Below are 15,510 nucleotides of genomic sequence, written 5' to 3'. Positions count from 1 at the left end.
GGGGTTAAATATGCCAGGACAGATGGAAAGGTTGGGGGGTATGATGGGTAATCCCGCGGGATTTTGGGAATGATTAAATAGGGGTTACGGTCTCATATCTCCCTCTTCGGTTCGGGACCCTTGATTTTGACATGTTCTATTTGTGTATGTTCGAGGTTTAGCGGCGTGGGTTGTGGCCTGAACAATAGCCCATTTAGGAATAAACCTGTGTTCTGCCTGTACACCTGGTGCCCGTCTCTCTTTTACTTTATGACCCAGCTGGGTCATAAAGTAAAAGAGAGACGGGCACCAGGTGTACAGGCAGAACACAGGTTTATTCCTAAATGGGCTATTGTTCAGGCCACAACCCACGCCGCTAAACCTCGAACATACACAAATAGAACATGTCAAAATCAAGGGTCCCGAACCGAAGAGGGAGATATGAGACCGTAACCCCTATTTAATCATTCCCAAAATCCCGCGGGATTACCCATCATACCCCCCAACCTTTCCATCTGTCCTGGCATATTTAACCCCTGCTAGTACCCATGAGAACGATAACACATCCATGAACACAGAACACAATACAGGGTCGTTACATTATATAATGTAATAGTAATAGATCTAGCGTCTACATATTTCAGTAGGCTATTTTACGTTAATATACAGTCAAAATTCTAGATTCTTCCACCAATGCTCGAGAAGAAGGAACAGGCACCTGGGTGGAGTGTGCTCTTTGGTTCCATGGTCTTTGGTTCCATGGTGGGATTCTTGCTATTCATTACCACCCAGGGCGCGCTCGGCGCGCTTACGCCAAGCAAGACATGAGCCAAAGAAGGGAGTGAGCCGACCAGATTGAATCAACCTCTGAATGATTGAGAGAGCGAGAGAGAGAGGGAGGAGGCAGAGGGAGCAAACAGAGAGCACCAAGTAACAGTGCCCAACCTGAGAGACAAAACGCAGAGGAAAATCAGAAGAGCTGCAAACAGTTTATTTTATGGGTCTGCAGAGAACAAAATAATAACGTTGTCTATCTTTTTTCTGTAACTATCGACTGCTATAACAAACAATTACAGAAATGGACCAAAAAATTGCAGACTTCTCTGGGATGTGGAAAATGAAGACTTCTGAAAACTTTGAAGAACTACTGAAAGCGTTGGGTGAGTATTTTCACGTAGCCACGGGAAGTAGGGGTGCTGATGGTGCTGCAGCACCCCCTGAAAAATCAGAATTAGGTCTAAAAATATATATTAATAAAAACAAAATGTGTTTTTCACAAAAGTAGTGCACTGCGCCTTTTACTAGTATTAGCAGACCGATAAATAAAAAAATGATCTGCATCTCGCTTTGGCAAAAAAGGTAGTTGTATAATTAAGAACAGTATCTTGCAGGATTCAACAGTTGGAATTGTAAGAGTTGTTGCCCTGTCCCTTTCTCTGCGATTATCATTGTAATGGAATCTAGAAAGAACAAAACCCTGTTCTCAAACATTTACATCAAAAGGTGCAAAGTTATGGGTAAAGACACAAAACATCCACATCAAATAAAATATTTTTCTTGACCAAATAACATGGAAAACAACCACTTTTTGTGCAGTATTAAATTTACCATCTTTAGAAACCACTTAATGTAAATGTACATTACTGTATTGTATATAGGCTGGTCATCTAGGTTTGTACCTGTATACTTTCCATCGCCATGAAGAAAAACACTGCACAATACAGTAACTGAGTACATAGAGACATTAGTGGTTTGTGATGATGTGATGATGTGGCTCAGTTGGTAGAGCATGGCGCTTGCAATGCTAGGATTGTGGGTCCCATGGGGTCCAGTACGAAAAAGTATAAAAAATGTATGCACTCACTACTCTAAGTTGCTCTGGATAAGAGCGTCTACTGAAAAGGAATGAATCGACCATTTCAGTTTTCACATAGAAATAAGTTGCATTTGCAAAGTATTTCAAGAAAATTGAAAACATATATCAAGCAAGTATATTTATATTCCACAAGTACTATCAGATTAACTGTTTTGTACAGATAATTATCAGACTCAAGTTACAAATGCTGGTAAACACTCAAATACATTTAGTTTAAAAAAAGTATTTTCATACTATTTGAACATGGACAGAGCCTTTTGGTTATTACAACTAACATTCAAATGTCTTAATGCAACCTATCTAGAAATATTTTTGTAGTAGACATGTCTGTAAATATAGACTCTTTGATGTAGACTCAGATCATCATAAATTCTGCAAATCACTGTTGCACTTATTTATGCATTTGCAATTACCTTTTTTCAATCTATGGAGTCTTTGTCAGGGATATGTCAAGAATGTGTCAGAAATGTGGCAAAAAGGAGCAAACACACGAAAAGACCAAAGCATCCTGAGCAGCATCCCACTCTGGGCTATGGGGTGAAATGTTAAACCAGCTTGGTCTGTGGCCACATATACCACTCAAGTGTTTATACTCCTCTATGCACATGTTTGGTTTTATGGGGAATTAATTAATTATTATTTCCAATAATGTTCTTGCTTGATTTATTGTTTTAAAAGTCCTTTGTTATCCTTTTTGAAGCACCCATCCAGCTACACACCCAGTCACTGTCAGAGTGTGGTGGGTGGAATAGTAGGAATCAGGTGCAGGAAACCAGGAGGACTTCAACAGATCTTTACTAGAGTCCAAACACAAATAAGTCGCCAACCCAACCGGGTGGCGCGAACAATTACGCACGAAACCAACAGTGCGGTAACAACAAGAAAAGCGCACGCAGTGCGAGCTCTCGAAACACAATAACGAGAGAACCAAACACGTAGAGGCAAGCTGACATTCACAATCACGCATAACACCTGACCCAAACACACGAAACTAAATAAGGGAACAATTAAGACACAAATAAGGGACAGGTGTTATGAACAGACAAAACCAAATGAACATGAAACATAGAACGGTGGCAGCTAGTACTCCGGAGACGACGACCGCCGAAGCCTGCCCGAACAAGGAAGAGGAGCAGCCTCGGCCGAAACCGTGACAGTACCCCCCTTGACGCGCGGCTCCAGCCGTGCGCCGACCGGAGCTCGGGGACGACCCGGACGACGCGGAGCAGGGCGCGCAGGATGACCCCCGATGGAAATCGGTCAGTAGGGACTGGTCTAATACGTCCCTCCTTGGCACCCAGCACCGCTCCTCCGGGCCGTACCCCTCCCACTCCACGAGATATTGAAGACCCCCCATCCGGCGTCTAGAATCCAGGGATGGACCTCACGGTGTACGCCGGAGCCCCCTCGATGTCCAAACGGGGGCGGAGGAGTCTCCTCAATCTCAAAGTCCTGGAGTGGACCAGCTACCACCGGCCTGAGGAGAGACACATGGAACGAGGGGTTAATATTTTTGTAATCAACAGGTAGTTCTAACCTATAACTCACCTCGTTCAATCTCCTCAGGACTTTAAATGGCCCCACAAACCGCCGACCCAGCTTCCGGCAGGGCAGGCGGAGGGGCAGGTTTCTGGTTGAGAGCCAGACTCGATCTCCAGGTGCGTACACTGGCCCCTCACTGCGGTGTAGGTCGGCGCTCGTCTTCTGTCGACGTATGGCACGCTGCAGATGGACGTGTGCAGCGTCCCACGTCTCCTCCGAGCGCCGCACCCACTCATCCACAGCGGGGGCCTCGATCTGGCTCTCATGCCATGGTGCCAGAACCGGCTGGTACCCTAACACACACTGAAAAGGGGTTAGTTGGGTGGAGGAGTGGCGAAGAGAGTTCTGTGCCATCTCGGCCCAGGGCACATATCTCGCCCACTCCTCCGGCCGGCCCTGACAGTATGACCTCAGAAACCTACCCACATCCTGGTTGACACGTTCAACCTGCCCATTACTCTCCGGGTGGTACCCCGAGGTAAGGCTTACCGAAACCCCCAACCGTTCCATAAATGCTCTCCACACTCTAGAGGTGAACTGGGGGCCTCGGTCAGACACTATATCCTCGGGTACCCCGTAATGCCGGAAGACATGGGTGAACAGAGCCTCAGCGGTCTGTAGGGCAGTGGGTAGACCCGGCATGGGAAGGAGACGACAGGCCTTAGAGAACCGATCCACAACGACCAGGATGGTAGTATTCCCCTGTGAGGGGGAAGGTCGGTAACAAAATCCACCGAGAGGTGGGACCAGGGTCGTTGTGGAATAGGCAGGGGTTGTAACTTACCCCTGGGCAAATGTCTGGGCGCCTTACACTGGGCACACACCGAACAGGAGGAGACATAAATCCTCACATCCCTAGCTAACGTTGGCCACCAGTACTTCGTGCTAAGACAGTGCACTGTCCGGCCGATACCCGGATGGCCAGAGGAGGGGGACGTATGAGCCCAACAAATGAGGCGATCGCGAACCTCGAGCGGGCGTGCACGTCCGACCCACAGGACACTGTGGAGGACTCGGGTCGGTGCGTAACGCCCGCTCGATCTCACCATCAACCTCCCACACCACCGGAGCAACCAGACAAGACTCCGGTAGTATGGGCGTGGACTCAACTGACCTCTCCTCTGCGTCATACCGCCGAGACAGAGCATCTGCCTTCCCGTTCTGGGACCCAGGGATGTATGTGATTTTAAACACAAACCGGGCTAGGAACATAGTCCAGCGAGCCTGGCGAGGATTCAGTCTCCTAGCTGCCCGGATGTACTCCAGGTTACGATGGTCAGTTAGAATGAGGAAAGGGTGTTGAGCCCCCTCGAGCCAATGCCGCCACACCTTTAGGGCCTGTACCACGGCTAACAGCTCCCTGTCTCCCTACGTCATAATTCCGCTCCGCCGGACTGAGCTTCTTTGAGTAGAACGCACAGGGGCGGAGTTTAGGTGGAGTGCCAGAACGCTGGGAAAGAACGGCCCCTATCCCGGCCTCTGACGCGTCCACTCTACTTGGAACGGTAAAGAGGATCCGGATGCGCCAACACCGGCGCCGAGGTAAACAGGTCCTTTAGTCTCCCAAATGCCCTGTCCGCCTCAGCTGACCACCGCAAGCGCACGGACCCCCTTTAACAGAGACGTTATGGGAGCTGCCACCTGTCCAAAACCCCCGGATAAACCTCCGGTAATAATTCGCAAAACCCAAGAACCGTTGCACCTCCTTCACAGTGGTTGGGGTCTGCCAATTACGCACAGCTGACACCCGGCTCCACCTCCATCTTCACCCCCTGACGCAGATAACTGGTAACCCAGAAAGGAGACCGACTTCTGGAAAAACAGACATTTCTCTGCCTTGACATATAGGTCATGCTCCAACAGCCTCCTCAATACTCGGCGCACCAGGGCTACATGCTCAGCACGGGTAGGACTATACACCAGAATGTCGTCGATGTACACAACTACTCCCTGTCCCTGCATGTCCCGGAAAATCTCATCGACGAAGGATTGGAAGACTGAGGGAGCATTCATCAACCCATATGGCATGACTAGATACTGTAGTGTCCGGAAGTCGTGCTAAACGCTGTCTTCCATTCATCGCCCTCTCGAATGCGCACCAAGTTATATGCGCTCCTAAGATCCAATTTTGTAAAGAACTGCGCACCGTGCAGTGACTCCGTCATAGTCGCAATCAGAGGAAGTGGATAGCTGTACTTCACTGTGATCTGATTGAGACCGCGGTAATCAATACACGGGCGCAGACCTCCATCCTTTTTCTTCACAAAAAGAAACTTGAGGAAGCGGGTGAAACGGAGGCCCGTATGTATCCCTGTCTAAGAGACTCAGAGATGTATGTCTCCATAGCCTTTCTCTCCTCTTGAGACAAGGGATACACATGGCTCCGCTGGGAGAGCTGCTCCTGACTGGAGATCTATCGCACAATCCCCCCGTCTATGAGGCGGCAGCTGCGCCGCCCTAGTCTTACTGAACGCCAGTGCCAAATCCTCATACTCGGGGGAATCTGCAGTGCTGGCATTAGATTCGGACTCTCCACCGAGGTCGCCCCTATGGAAACACCCAGACACCGCCCCTCACATTGAGCAGACCACCCTTTAAGAGCTTTCTCTACGCCACCTAATACTAGGGTCATGAGTCATCAACCAGGGAAGACCCAGCACTACCGGATACGCAGGAGAGTCAATCAGATAGAGCTGAATTCTCTCCTCATGACCCTCCTGCGTCGTCATCTGAAGGGGTGCTGTGACTTCCCTAATCAACCCAGACCCTAACGGACGGCTATCTAGGGCATGGACGGGGAAAGGCTTATCCACTGGAAGGAGGGGAATCCCTAACTCTATACAGAACTGGCGATCTACAAAATTCCCAGCTGCGCCTGAATCTACCAGCGCCCTTATGCTGGGAACGAGGTGCAACCTGTGGGAAACAAACAGGCAAGGTTAGGTGCACGACAGAAAGCTCTGGGTAAGCAGGGCGCCTACTCACCTGGGGGACCCCCAATGCGTGACCTGCCATCTCCCTCACTGGAGGACCCGCCCCAACACCTAGCCGCGGTGTGCCCTCCACGACCACAGTTGGTGCAAGGGCCGGGTCCCCTCGGGCTCCTCCTCCTCCGTTCCCTAGCGCCAGCACCTCCGAGCTCCATAGGGCTCGGCTCGGAGGTGCTGGAGAGTGGAATGGGCGAACCCCCTCCGGGGACGCCTACGGGTGGCGAGCAGGGTATCCAGCCGGATGGCCATGTCGACCAGCTGGTCGAACGTCAACGACGTGTCCCTGCACGCCAACTCTCGCTGGACGTCCTCTCGGAGGCTGCAGCGGAAATGGTCGATATGGGCCCGCTCATTCCACCCTGCGTCAGCCGCTAGGGTCCGAAACTCTAAGGCAAAGTCCTGGGCGCTCCTCATCCCCTGTCGGAGGTAGAATAGACGTTCCCCCGCCGCCTTCCCTTCCGGTGGATGGTCGAACACAGCACGGAAGCGGCGGGAGAACTCCGCATAGTTCGTGGTAGCGGCGTCCATTCTCCTCCACTCGGCGTTGGCCCACTCCAACGCCTTGCCGGTGAGACAGGAGATGAGGGCTGAGACGCTCTCGTGTCCCGAGGGCGCCGGGGTGTACGGTGGCGAGGTAGAGCTCCACCTGCAGCAGGAACCCTTGACACCCGGCAGTGGAGCCGTCGTACGCCCTCGGGAGCGAGAGCCGAATCCCACTAGGTTCCGGAGATGAGGCAGGGGGGCTGACCGATGGGGCTGGTTCGGTTCGTGGAGGTGTGGGAACCCCGCTGGTCTCCCATCGGTGCAGAGTATTCATCACCCCCTCCAGGGCATGACAGACCTGGTTGATGCGGTCCTCCTGACCACGAAGACGTTCAGCCATCTCGGCTGTCGGCGCGGTCGCTCCTGCTGATTCCATGGTGAGGATGCGTGATTCTGTCAGAGTGTGGTGGGTGGAATAGTAGGAATCAGGTGCAGGAAACCAGGAGGACTTCAACAGATCTTTACTAGAGTCCAAACACAAATAAGTCGCCAACCCAACCGGTGGGCGCGAACAATTACGCACGAAACCAACAGTGCGGTAACAACAAGAAAAGCGCACGCAGTGCGAGCTCTCGAAACACAATAACGAGAGAACCAAACACGTAGAGGCAAGCTGACATTCACAATCACGCATAACACCTGACCCAAACACACGAAACTAAATAAGGGAACAATTAAGACACAAATAAGGGACAGGTGTTATGAACAGACAAAACCAAATGAACATGAAACATAGAACGGTGGCAGCTAGTACTCCGGAGACGACGACCGCCGAAGCCTGCCCGAACAAGGAAGAGGAGCAGCCTCGGCCGAAACCGTGACAGTCACCTTCACACACACACACACACACACACACACACACACACACACACACACACACACAGAAAGGCCAAAGGATGGCCAGTCAGTGGCATCCATTAAAATATAAAGACAAATAGCCCGTGGAGGAATGTTATATTTTCCCTCATTTCAAACCAAGTCCTCGTGAGATTGTAATTAAAGCCAGTGTAAATGGAACTAAACCTTAAAATGGGCCCCCTCAGTCAGCCGGTACTGAGACTGACATTCCCCCAGTACCCTGGGACTCCTCAACTAACTCGCTCCAGGGGTTTCTCTGTGGGCAACAGCAATATTTCCCTCCAAATAGCAATTTCGCTCCAATGAGAAGGTTTGTCTGATTTTTATTTAGGGATAAGAATGTTACTTTGAATAGGCGAGAGGAATGAAAGTCAGTCTGATGTAACATCCTGTTATCTGCATGTCAGGTCTACGCTAATCATCCCTTGAAGTTGAATGAATGAGAGCTCTGTCTGAGATCAAACCCTCCCTCTCCTCTGATGTCTTTCCCACTACCCATAAATCAATGGCTATGAATGATGGCTGTGATATGGCTTTTCAACACAATGGATGCAACCCAAATGGAACCGTATTCCCTATATAATGCATTACTTTTCAAAAGCCCCATAGGGCCCTGGTCAAAAGTAGTGCACTATGTAGTGAATAGGGTGCCATTTAGGACACATCCAATGTCTCCATTCTCAATCTACTCCTGTGACACCTTATTGATCCCCTATGACCAGGTGTGAACGTGTTTGTCAGGAAGATAGCCGTGGCTGCAGCCTCCAGACCTGCAGTAGAGATCACCCAGCAGGGAGAGAGCCTCTCCATCCAGACCTCCACCAGCATACGCACCACCCATGTCTCCTTCACCGTGGGCCAGTCCTTCATTGAGGACACAGTGGACGGACGCCCCTGCACGGTAACACTCCATTGAAACACTCTTCATCTCTACATATGTTGCATGAAATATTTTTGTTATTACTGTACGTGCATATTTTGCCAGGACTCAGTGTATGAAATCAGGGGTCTGTATAAGCATGTGGAAAAAAATCAGTGTGTAACTTGATAGTTATTCTTGGTGATGGTTTAGTATTCTCATTTTCTTTATGGTTTGTGGAGGGCAGCAACATAACGCCTAACAGACTTGAAGAAGCAGTAACATGCCGCAACAGTACTGAGTTCCAATGCTGGCTAACTCTCAGTTTGTTATTTTTGATTAAAACAAAAAAACTATTCATAAATACGAATACAGAACTTGTTTTTGCGTGGATTCCACGATGCGGTTAGCTTTTAACAGCTAGGACCGCTATTTCTTCTCCTGGAATCCCGCTTAAGAGACAGGTTGAAGCCTGCTTGACAGAGACGCTAAGCTGCTAGCCATCAAGCTAACGAAGTTGGTACCAGATGAGTTTTGTAATGGAGCCCATGTGTCACGACGCCAGGACAGCGGAGTCACTCACCACCTTCCGGAGACATTTGAAACCCCACCTCTTTAAGGAATACCTGGGATAGGATAAAGCAATCCTTCTAACCCCCTAAAAAAAAAAAAAAAAAAAAAAAATTGTAAAGTGGTTATCCCACTAGCTATAGGGTGAATGCACCAATTTGTAAGTCACTCTGGATAAGAGCGTCTGCTAAATGACGTAAATGTAAATGTAAATGTATGTATGCGGATGACTCAACACTATACACGTCAGCTACTACAGCAACTGAAATAACTGCAACACTTAACAAAGAGTTGCAGTTAGTTTCGGAATGGGTGGCAAGGAATAAGTTAGACCTGAATACTTCCAAAACTAAAAGCATTGTATTTGGGTCAAATCATTCACTAAACCCTAAACCTCAACTACATCTCGTAATGAATAATGTGGAAATTGAGCAAGTTGAGGTGACTAAACTGCTTGGAGTAACCCTGGATTGTAGACTGTCATGGTCAAAGCATAGCTAAGATGGGGAGAAGTATGTCCATAATTAAGCGCTGCTCTGCCTTCTTAACAACACTATCAACAAGGCAGGTCCTACAGGCCCTAGTTTTGTCGCACCTAGACTACTGTTCAGTAGTGTGGTCAGGTGCCACAAAGAGGGACTTGGGAAAATTGTAGTTGGCTCAGAACAGGGCAGCATGGCTGGCCCTTTAAAGTACATGGAGAGCTAACATTAATGACATGCATGTCAGTCTCTCCTGGCTCAGAGTGGAAGAGAGATTGACTTCATCACTGCTTGTTTTTGTAAGAGGTGTCGACAAGCTGAATGTACCGAGCTGTCTGTTTGGAATACTGGCACACAGCTCGGACAGCCATGCATACCCCACAAGACATGCCATCAGAGGTCTCTTCACAGTCCCCAAGTCCAGAACAGACTATGGGAGGCGCACAGTACTACATAGAGCCATGACTACATGGAACTCTATTCCACATCAGGTAACTGATGCAGTAGAATCAGATTTTAAAAACTGGTAAAAATACACCTTATGGAACAACGGGGACTGTGAAGAGACACACACAAGGGTATAGACACATGCATACATTTGACATTTTAGTCATTTAGCAGACGCTCTTATCCAGAGCGACTTACAGTTAGTGAGTGCATACATTTTCATACTGGCCCCCCTTGGGAAACGAACCCACAACCCTGGCGTTGCAAGCGCCATGCTCTACCAACTGAGCTACACGGGGCCTACGCACACATACGCACACATTGTGATATTGTTATATGGTGGTATTAAACATTTTGTATTGTAGATAGGTAGTGGCGTAATAATGTCATATGATGTACTGTTTTATATTTTGTTTGATATGTAATGTAAGTGCTTTAATATGTTTGGACCCCAGGAAGAGTAGCTGCTGCCTTGGCAACAGCTAATGGGGATCCCTAATAAATATAAATACAAATGAGAAGCCTCAGGTCACACACAGATCTACTGTGTCTTTCTATCTAACCACTTCACTGTAACATGCAGTGTCACTTATTCAATCCTTGCATGGCCTACTTCCTATGTCCTCCAGAGTACCCCTCGCTGGGAGACAAATAGCAAGATCAGCTGTGAGCAGACTTTGCAGAAAGGGGAGGGCCCTAAGACTGCCTGGACCCGTGAAGTGACCAATGATGGTGAACTGATTTTGGTAAAGCATACATTTTTATTGCCTACAAACGGTGATCCTATTCCTGTATTGACATGTTCAGCTTTAACTGTGTTTGGGGGAAAAGTATGTGCTGATTTATCTGAGTTGTGAATTCATTTTGTTGTCATTTCTTTTCAGACAATGAGCGCTGGGGATGTCGTGTGCACCAGAGTGTATCAACGAGAATGAAATACTTTCAAGACTGTCAAACATGTAATTTTGTGTAACGTTTTTCAAATATTTTATTTCTACCTGTTCCGTTTGCTTATTTAATCTTCCAGTCATTCAGATTGTGGTTAACAAGACGTCAGTTGTGTGTGTTTTGTCAGACAGAGTTTGACTGTTGTGAAAGCCTTGTGCCAGTTTATTTTCCTGTATAATGTTCTCGTATTAGCTTGTAATGGTTTTGTAATGTTATCATTGTTCCTCCACAACTAAAGCTGTATTTATTCTCAGTATACCGCATGAAAACCCTATCTGTATTTTTCTTCAAAATGTCTTATCAAAGCAACTGTAAACCATCCTCATCAAACAAACTGTGTTGTTAAAACAATTATAAATTGATCATGTATTTACAAAACCTGATTTTATTAGCTTTGTGAAACTGATTTAAACCAAGACCTTGTCCATCATCGCTGTTCTGACTTTCTCGCTCCATACTACCTCCTTCCTACTTCTCCTCTTCCCCTGCCTAAGATCTTTGTATGCATCCCTCCCTTGTTTTTCCTCCCTCCCTGCAACTTGCCCTCTCCTTCTCTCCTCCACACCCTTTCCTCTCCATCCTCCTCCTTGTCCTCTATGTGCTCTCTTTCCTCATCCCTCACCATTTGTCCATTTAGAATTTTAAAACTCCCAAAGAGAATCCATATTTTATGTACACCACTGTGTCTGAAAGACATTTGGCAAGAACAAGGGGAAAAACTGGGAGTGGTAGGGAAAGAGTGAGGGACCATAAGAAAATAATTTCATATTGAGAACAGTACTATTCCCTCCGCTTTCCTTCCCAGCTGTACCTAATTACAGTATGAGCTCACTAAAAGGTTCCCCACCCCCTCTTCCCTGGACTCGGCCCGCACCCAGTTACAAAGGCTAAAATGACTGCCTCTGATTTGTGTGCGGACACTTGTAGCTGCTCTCCCACTCACCTCTGAACTGGACAGCCAAAATAAAAAAGTCACACCTACATTAACACTCATACTTGGGAGGACGGATCAGTTGTTAGAAAATAATGGATTGAAGAATGGATTGAACATACCCCAGAATCCAGCTTGCTGTGAAATACAGTGCAGGGTCTCTCATGCTCTTCCTGAGGAGAGAGAGCACTTACTCGATCCATAGGAAGTTTTGTTTTTTCCAGATTAGCAGACGGTGTGCCAAGGGTCCCAAATGGCATCCTATTGCCTTTATAGGGCTCTGGTCAAAAGTAGTGCACTATGTAGGGAATAGAGTGCCATTTTGGATGCAACAAGCCTTCCGAGATCCTCCTCAGGTTTACTCACTCTGTGCTGAGCCAGCATCAGGCCTCCTGGGCCTCCTGGGCCTAATTTCTCCAGACTGTGCTCTCTCAATAAACTCACAGGGTAAGTTAGTGAGTGAATGAATGAAAGTGAGTGTGGGTTATGTAACCTCATGTGCATAGCTCCCATTTCACACAGAGTTCAGCCAAAAGTGTTCATCCATATTGTAACTGTATATGTGTTTATGTATTTTTTTTAAACACAGTCCTTCTGCTCTGGTCTGAAATTGAACTGAACTATGGAAAATCTGAGGATGTTTGCTCAATAAAGCTCCACAAGGTCACAGAGAGACACACATGTCTAATTCGTATTGAATGTCAACTAAATGATAAATGATTGTTGTGTTTATAGGGACAGGTAAAACCATAGAAAGTGCCCAGTTCACTCAATCTCTCTTCGTTACCAAGGTCACTTTCCACACAGCGATTGTGTCAGCTCATTCCATAGGCTATGATGTCATGGGGCCACACATCGCTTGATTGAATGCTGTGGTTTTAGGACCAGGTGGGAGGCACCCGACTCCAAGGCTGCGTCCCAAATAGCACACCCTATTTAGCGCACTACTTTTGACCAAGGTCCATAGGCTCTGGTCAAAAGTAGTGCACCATATAGGGAGTAGGGTGCCATTTGGGACAGGCGCCAACTCTAGACAAGCCACCTGGACGACTCATACCGACTATTAAAAATGAATCACTACGGACAAACACAGATGTCACTGGACATAAACATGGGAGCAGACTCAAACAAACAATTACAGATCCAACGCTGCAATGTCTTTGTTCACCTATTCCCCAAACCCACTATTCCATGTTGGTTCAACGTCATTTCATTGAAATTACTTTGAAACAATGTTGATTCAACCAGTGTGTGCCCAGTGGGAACCCTTCTGGGCCCTGGTCAAAAGTAGTGTACTAAATAGGGAATCGGGCAGTAGCGGTGAGTGGGTAAAATCACTGGGGAAGCCAAGCCAGAAAAAAAGCCATATTACAACCTATGTGTTGTGATAATTGTGTTGTTTGCTCTATAACCTGTTAGCAGTGGCGGCTCCTGAAAAAATTCTCAGGGGGGGCAATTTTTCTGATGATTTAGGTGACCTACACACATTTTAAAAAAGATATGTCCAGCAACAACATGAAGACAGGGGCAGCATATAAGTCAATACCAGAAGCATTTATTGACTGATCTCAAAAGTGTTGGCTTACCAGGGTTGGTGGAGCCCTCAGTTTCATCTTTGCCTCGCAAAGCTAACTCAAACACTCCGCAAAACTTCACACACTGGATTAGCCGGCTGAGGATGTAGCGGTTCTTGCTAATGTCGTAGTAAATATATTTGTTATAGTGAATATGGAATATGATATGTTGAGTAAAATGTTGTGCTAAGATCTATTTAGGTCAGGAGCTGGTTATAAGTTCTGTTCCTATCCAATAACAATGGACAAAAGGGTCCTATCTTGTCAGCCTTGTCAGTTTCAGTTCTCCAGTAAACTTGTGATTATCAACACTAACCTCATCGTTGTGGCGGCGGACAGCTAGCCTGTATCCCTCATCCAGTTGAGTGGGAATGTTCACTCTCCCCAAAGCAGACAATCTCAAACAGCTATCCATGTGGGTCTTTGACAGCTCATGTTTCTTAATCTTTCCTGAAAGATGGTGCATGTCCGTTACACACCAGTCGCTGTCCAAGCGGTGCTGTCTGCCGTGCCGCCTTCAGGGTGAAAGAGTAAGCAGGGGGTAGCAGAAGACTGCATTAGCTACATCGCAGCCTGCTAGCCAGGTTTTTCGTTCGTACCAATTTTTGGAAAATCCTCGGGTGTAGGACTTCCCCCCTTTAGTAGAAACCTGTTGAATTATTAAATTTGGTCTGGGAGGTCCTAATTGTTTCGTTGCCAATTTATCTTGATTTGTAAAAAAAAAAAAAGTAACTTATTTCAAAGAGACAATCGAGTTGCACTGAACGCTATAGCCATCTTGATAGTAGTACGTGAATTGATTGATGAGGCTACCCGCTCTTTTCTTAGTTACGTTCATGGTTACGTTACGTATGACGAAAGCGCGTAAGTGCAAGCCCTCAGAAACCCATAGAGATTGTATTGAAAGCTCTGATATTTGAAAAAATAGATTTTACATGGGAGTCTATGACAGACTTCTGGGCGATTTTCAACCTGACTGAAATCGCCCCCAAAAAGGGGGGGCCATTTGAAGCACGACTTTAGCCTGATTGGACATTTAGTGGCACTGTGGCAGATCAGACGTCTAGATTACAACACTGATAACTACTGTTGCCGTGATATAATTGATTAGAAAAAAAATCCCTTCCTTTTCCCGTTTGGCAGTGCGTCGCCCATATCGCCCTATTGAACACACCGCCCCTGCCTGTTAGTTCATATGCCTTGACATCGTGATATATAGGCCTAAGGCCAAGACAATAAGAAGAGATAGTGGCAGAATAAATTCAACCACACCTTTGTTTCATCACAAAACCGGAGAGCAACATCTGTCCGATGAAGTCCACAAAACATATTGCATGTAACGAACAGTTACATGACCTACAGCATGGTCAAGCAAGTTAATGTTTCCGACATTTTCGGACTACTAAACAACTATTGATTTAGAACCAAGGAGAGTTAACGCAAGTCACACCATTTCAACATAATCTAATCACCTATGCTTAGTCTAATACAGTGACAACTAAAAGATACCAAAAACGATTTAGTCCAATCAGCGTAAGCTAAATATGATGTGGTTGTCCATGGTACTGATTTATGTGTGTGTGTGTGTGTGTGTGTGTGTGTGTGTGTGTGCGTGCAAGTAGAAAAAACATGTTGACTCACCCTACTTGTAGAGAAACGCCAATGTCATCCTCCTCTTTCATGTTGCCTAAATGGTCTATGACTCTGTCATACACGCTTTTAGTTTTTGTTGTCTTAGGCTACCTGGCTAAAATGCTAGCTCGCTAGCCTATCTTCTTTTTATGGGCAACTAGTTAACAGGCCAGCTAGTTAACATTAGCCTAATTGTATTACATCTAGCTACATGTTGAACTTCCATCCTCACAGGCCAGGGGCAAAATGTATGACTTTATGGTTGGATCAGAATCGCCA

At 46.9% G+C, this 15,510-nt stretch overlaps 1 protein-coding gene across 1 annotated transcript; it reads left to right on the top strand.

The window, feature by feature from the left end:
• Positions 1-858: 858 nt before the first annotated feature.
• LOC121585543 (cellular retinoic acid-binding protein 2) lies at positions 859-12,689 on the top strand. The gene is made up of 4 exons (XM_041901868.1): positions 859-1,139; positions 8,511-8,689; positions 10,776-10,892; positions 11,031-12,689. The coding sequence occupies exons 1-4, from the start codon at positions 1,058-1,060 to the stop codon at positions 11,079-11,081; spliced, it is 429 nt and encodes a 142-aa protein (XP_041757802.1). The 5' UTR covers positions 859-1,057; the 3' UTR covers positions 11,082-12,689.
• Positions 12,690-15,510: the final 2,821 nt, after the last annotated feature.

Source organism: Coregonus clupeaformis, chromosome 17, assembly GCF_020615455.1.
Source record: "Coregonus clupeaformis isolate EN_2021a chromosome 17, ASM2061545v1, whole genome shotgun sequence".
NCBI lineage: Eukaryota > Metazoa > Chordata > Actinopteri > Salmoniformes > Salmonidae > Coregonus > Coregonus clupeaformis.
This window is presented reverse-complemented; position numbering and strand designations above follow the sequence as displayed.

Bases quoted from the DNA above. Each gene is read 5' to 3' on its own strand.
- LOC121585543 (XM_041901868.1), top strand. From the start codon at position 1,058: ATGGACCAAAAAATTGCAGACTTCTCTGGGATGTGGAAAATGAAGACT. The intron at 1,140-8,510 runs GTGAGTATTTTC...CCCTATGACCAG, and splicing joins AGAACTACTGAAAGCGTTGG to GTGTGAACGTGTTTGTCAGG. The intron at 8,690-10,775 runs GTAACACTCCAT...TATGTCCTCCAG, and splicing joins TGGACGGACGCCCCTGCACG to AGTACCCCTCGCTGGGAGAC.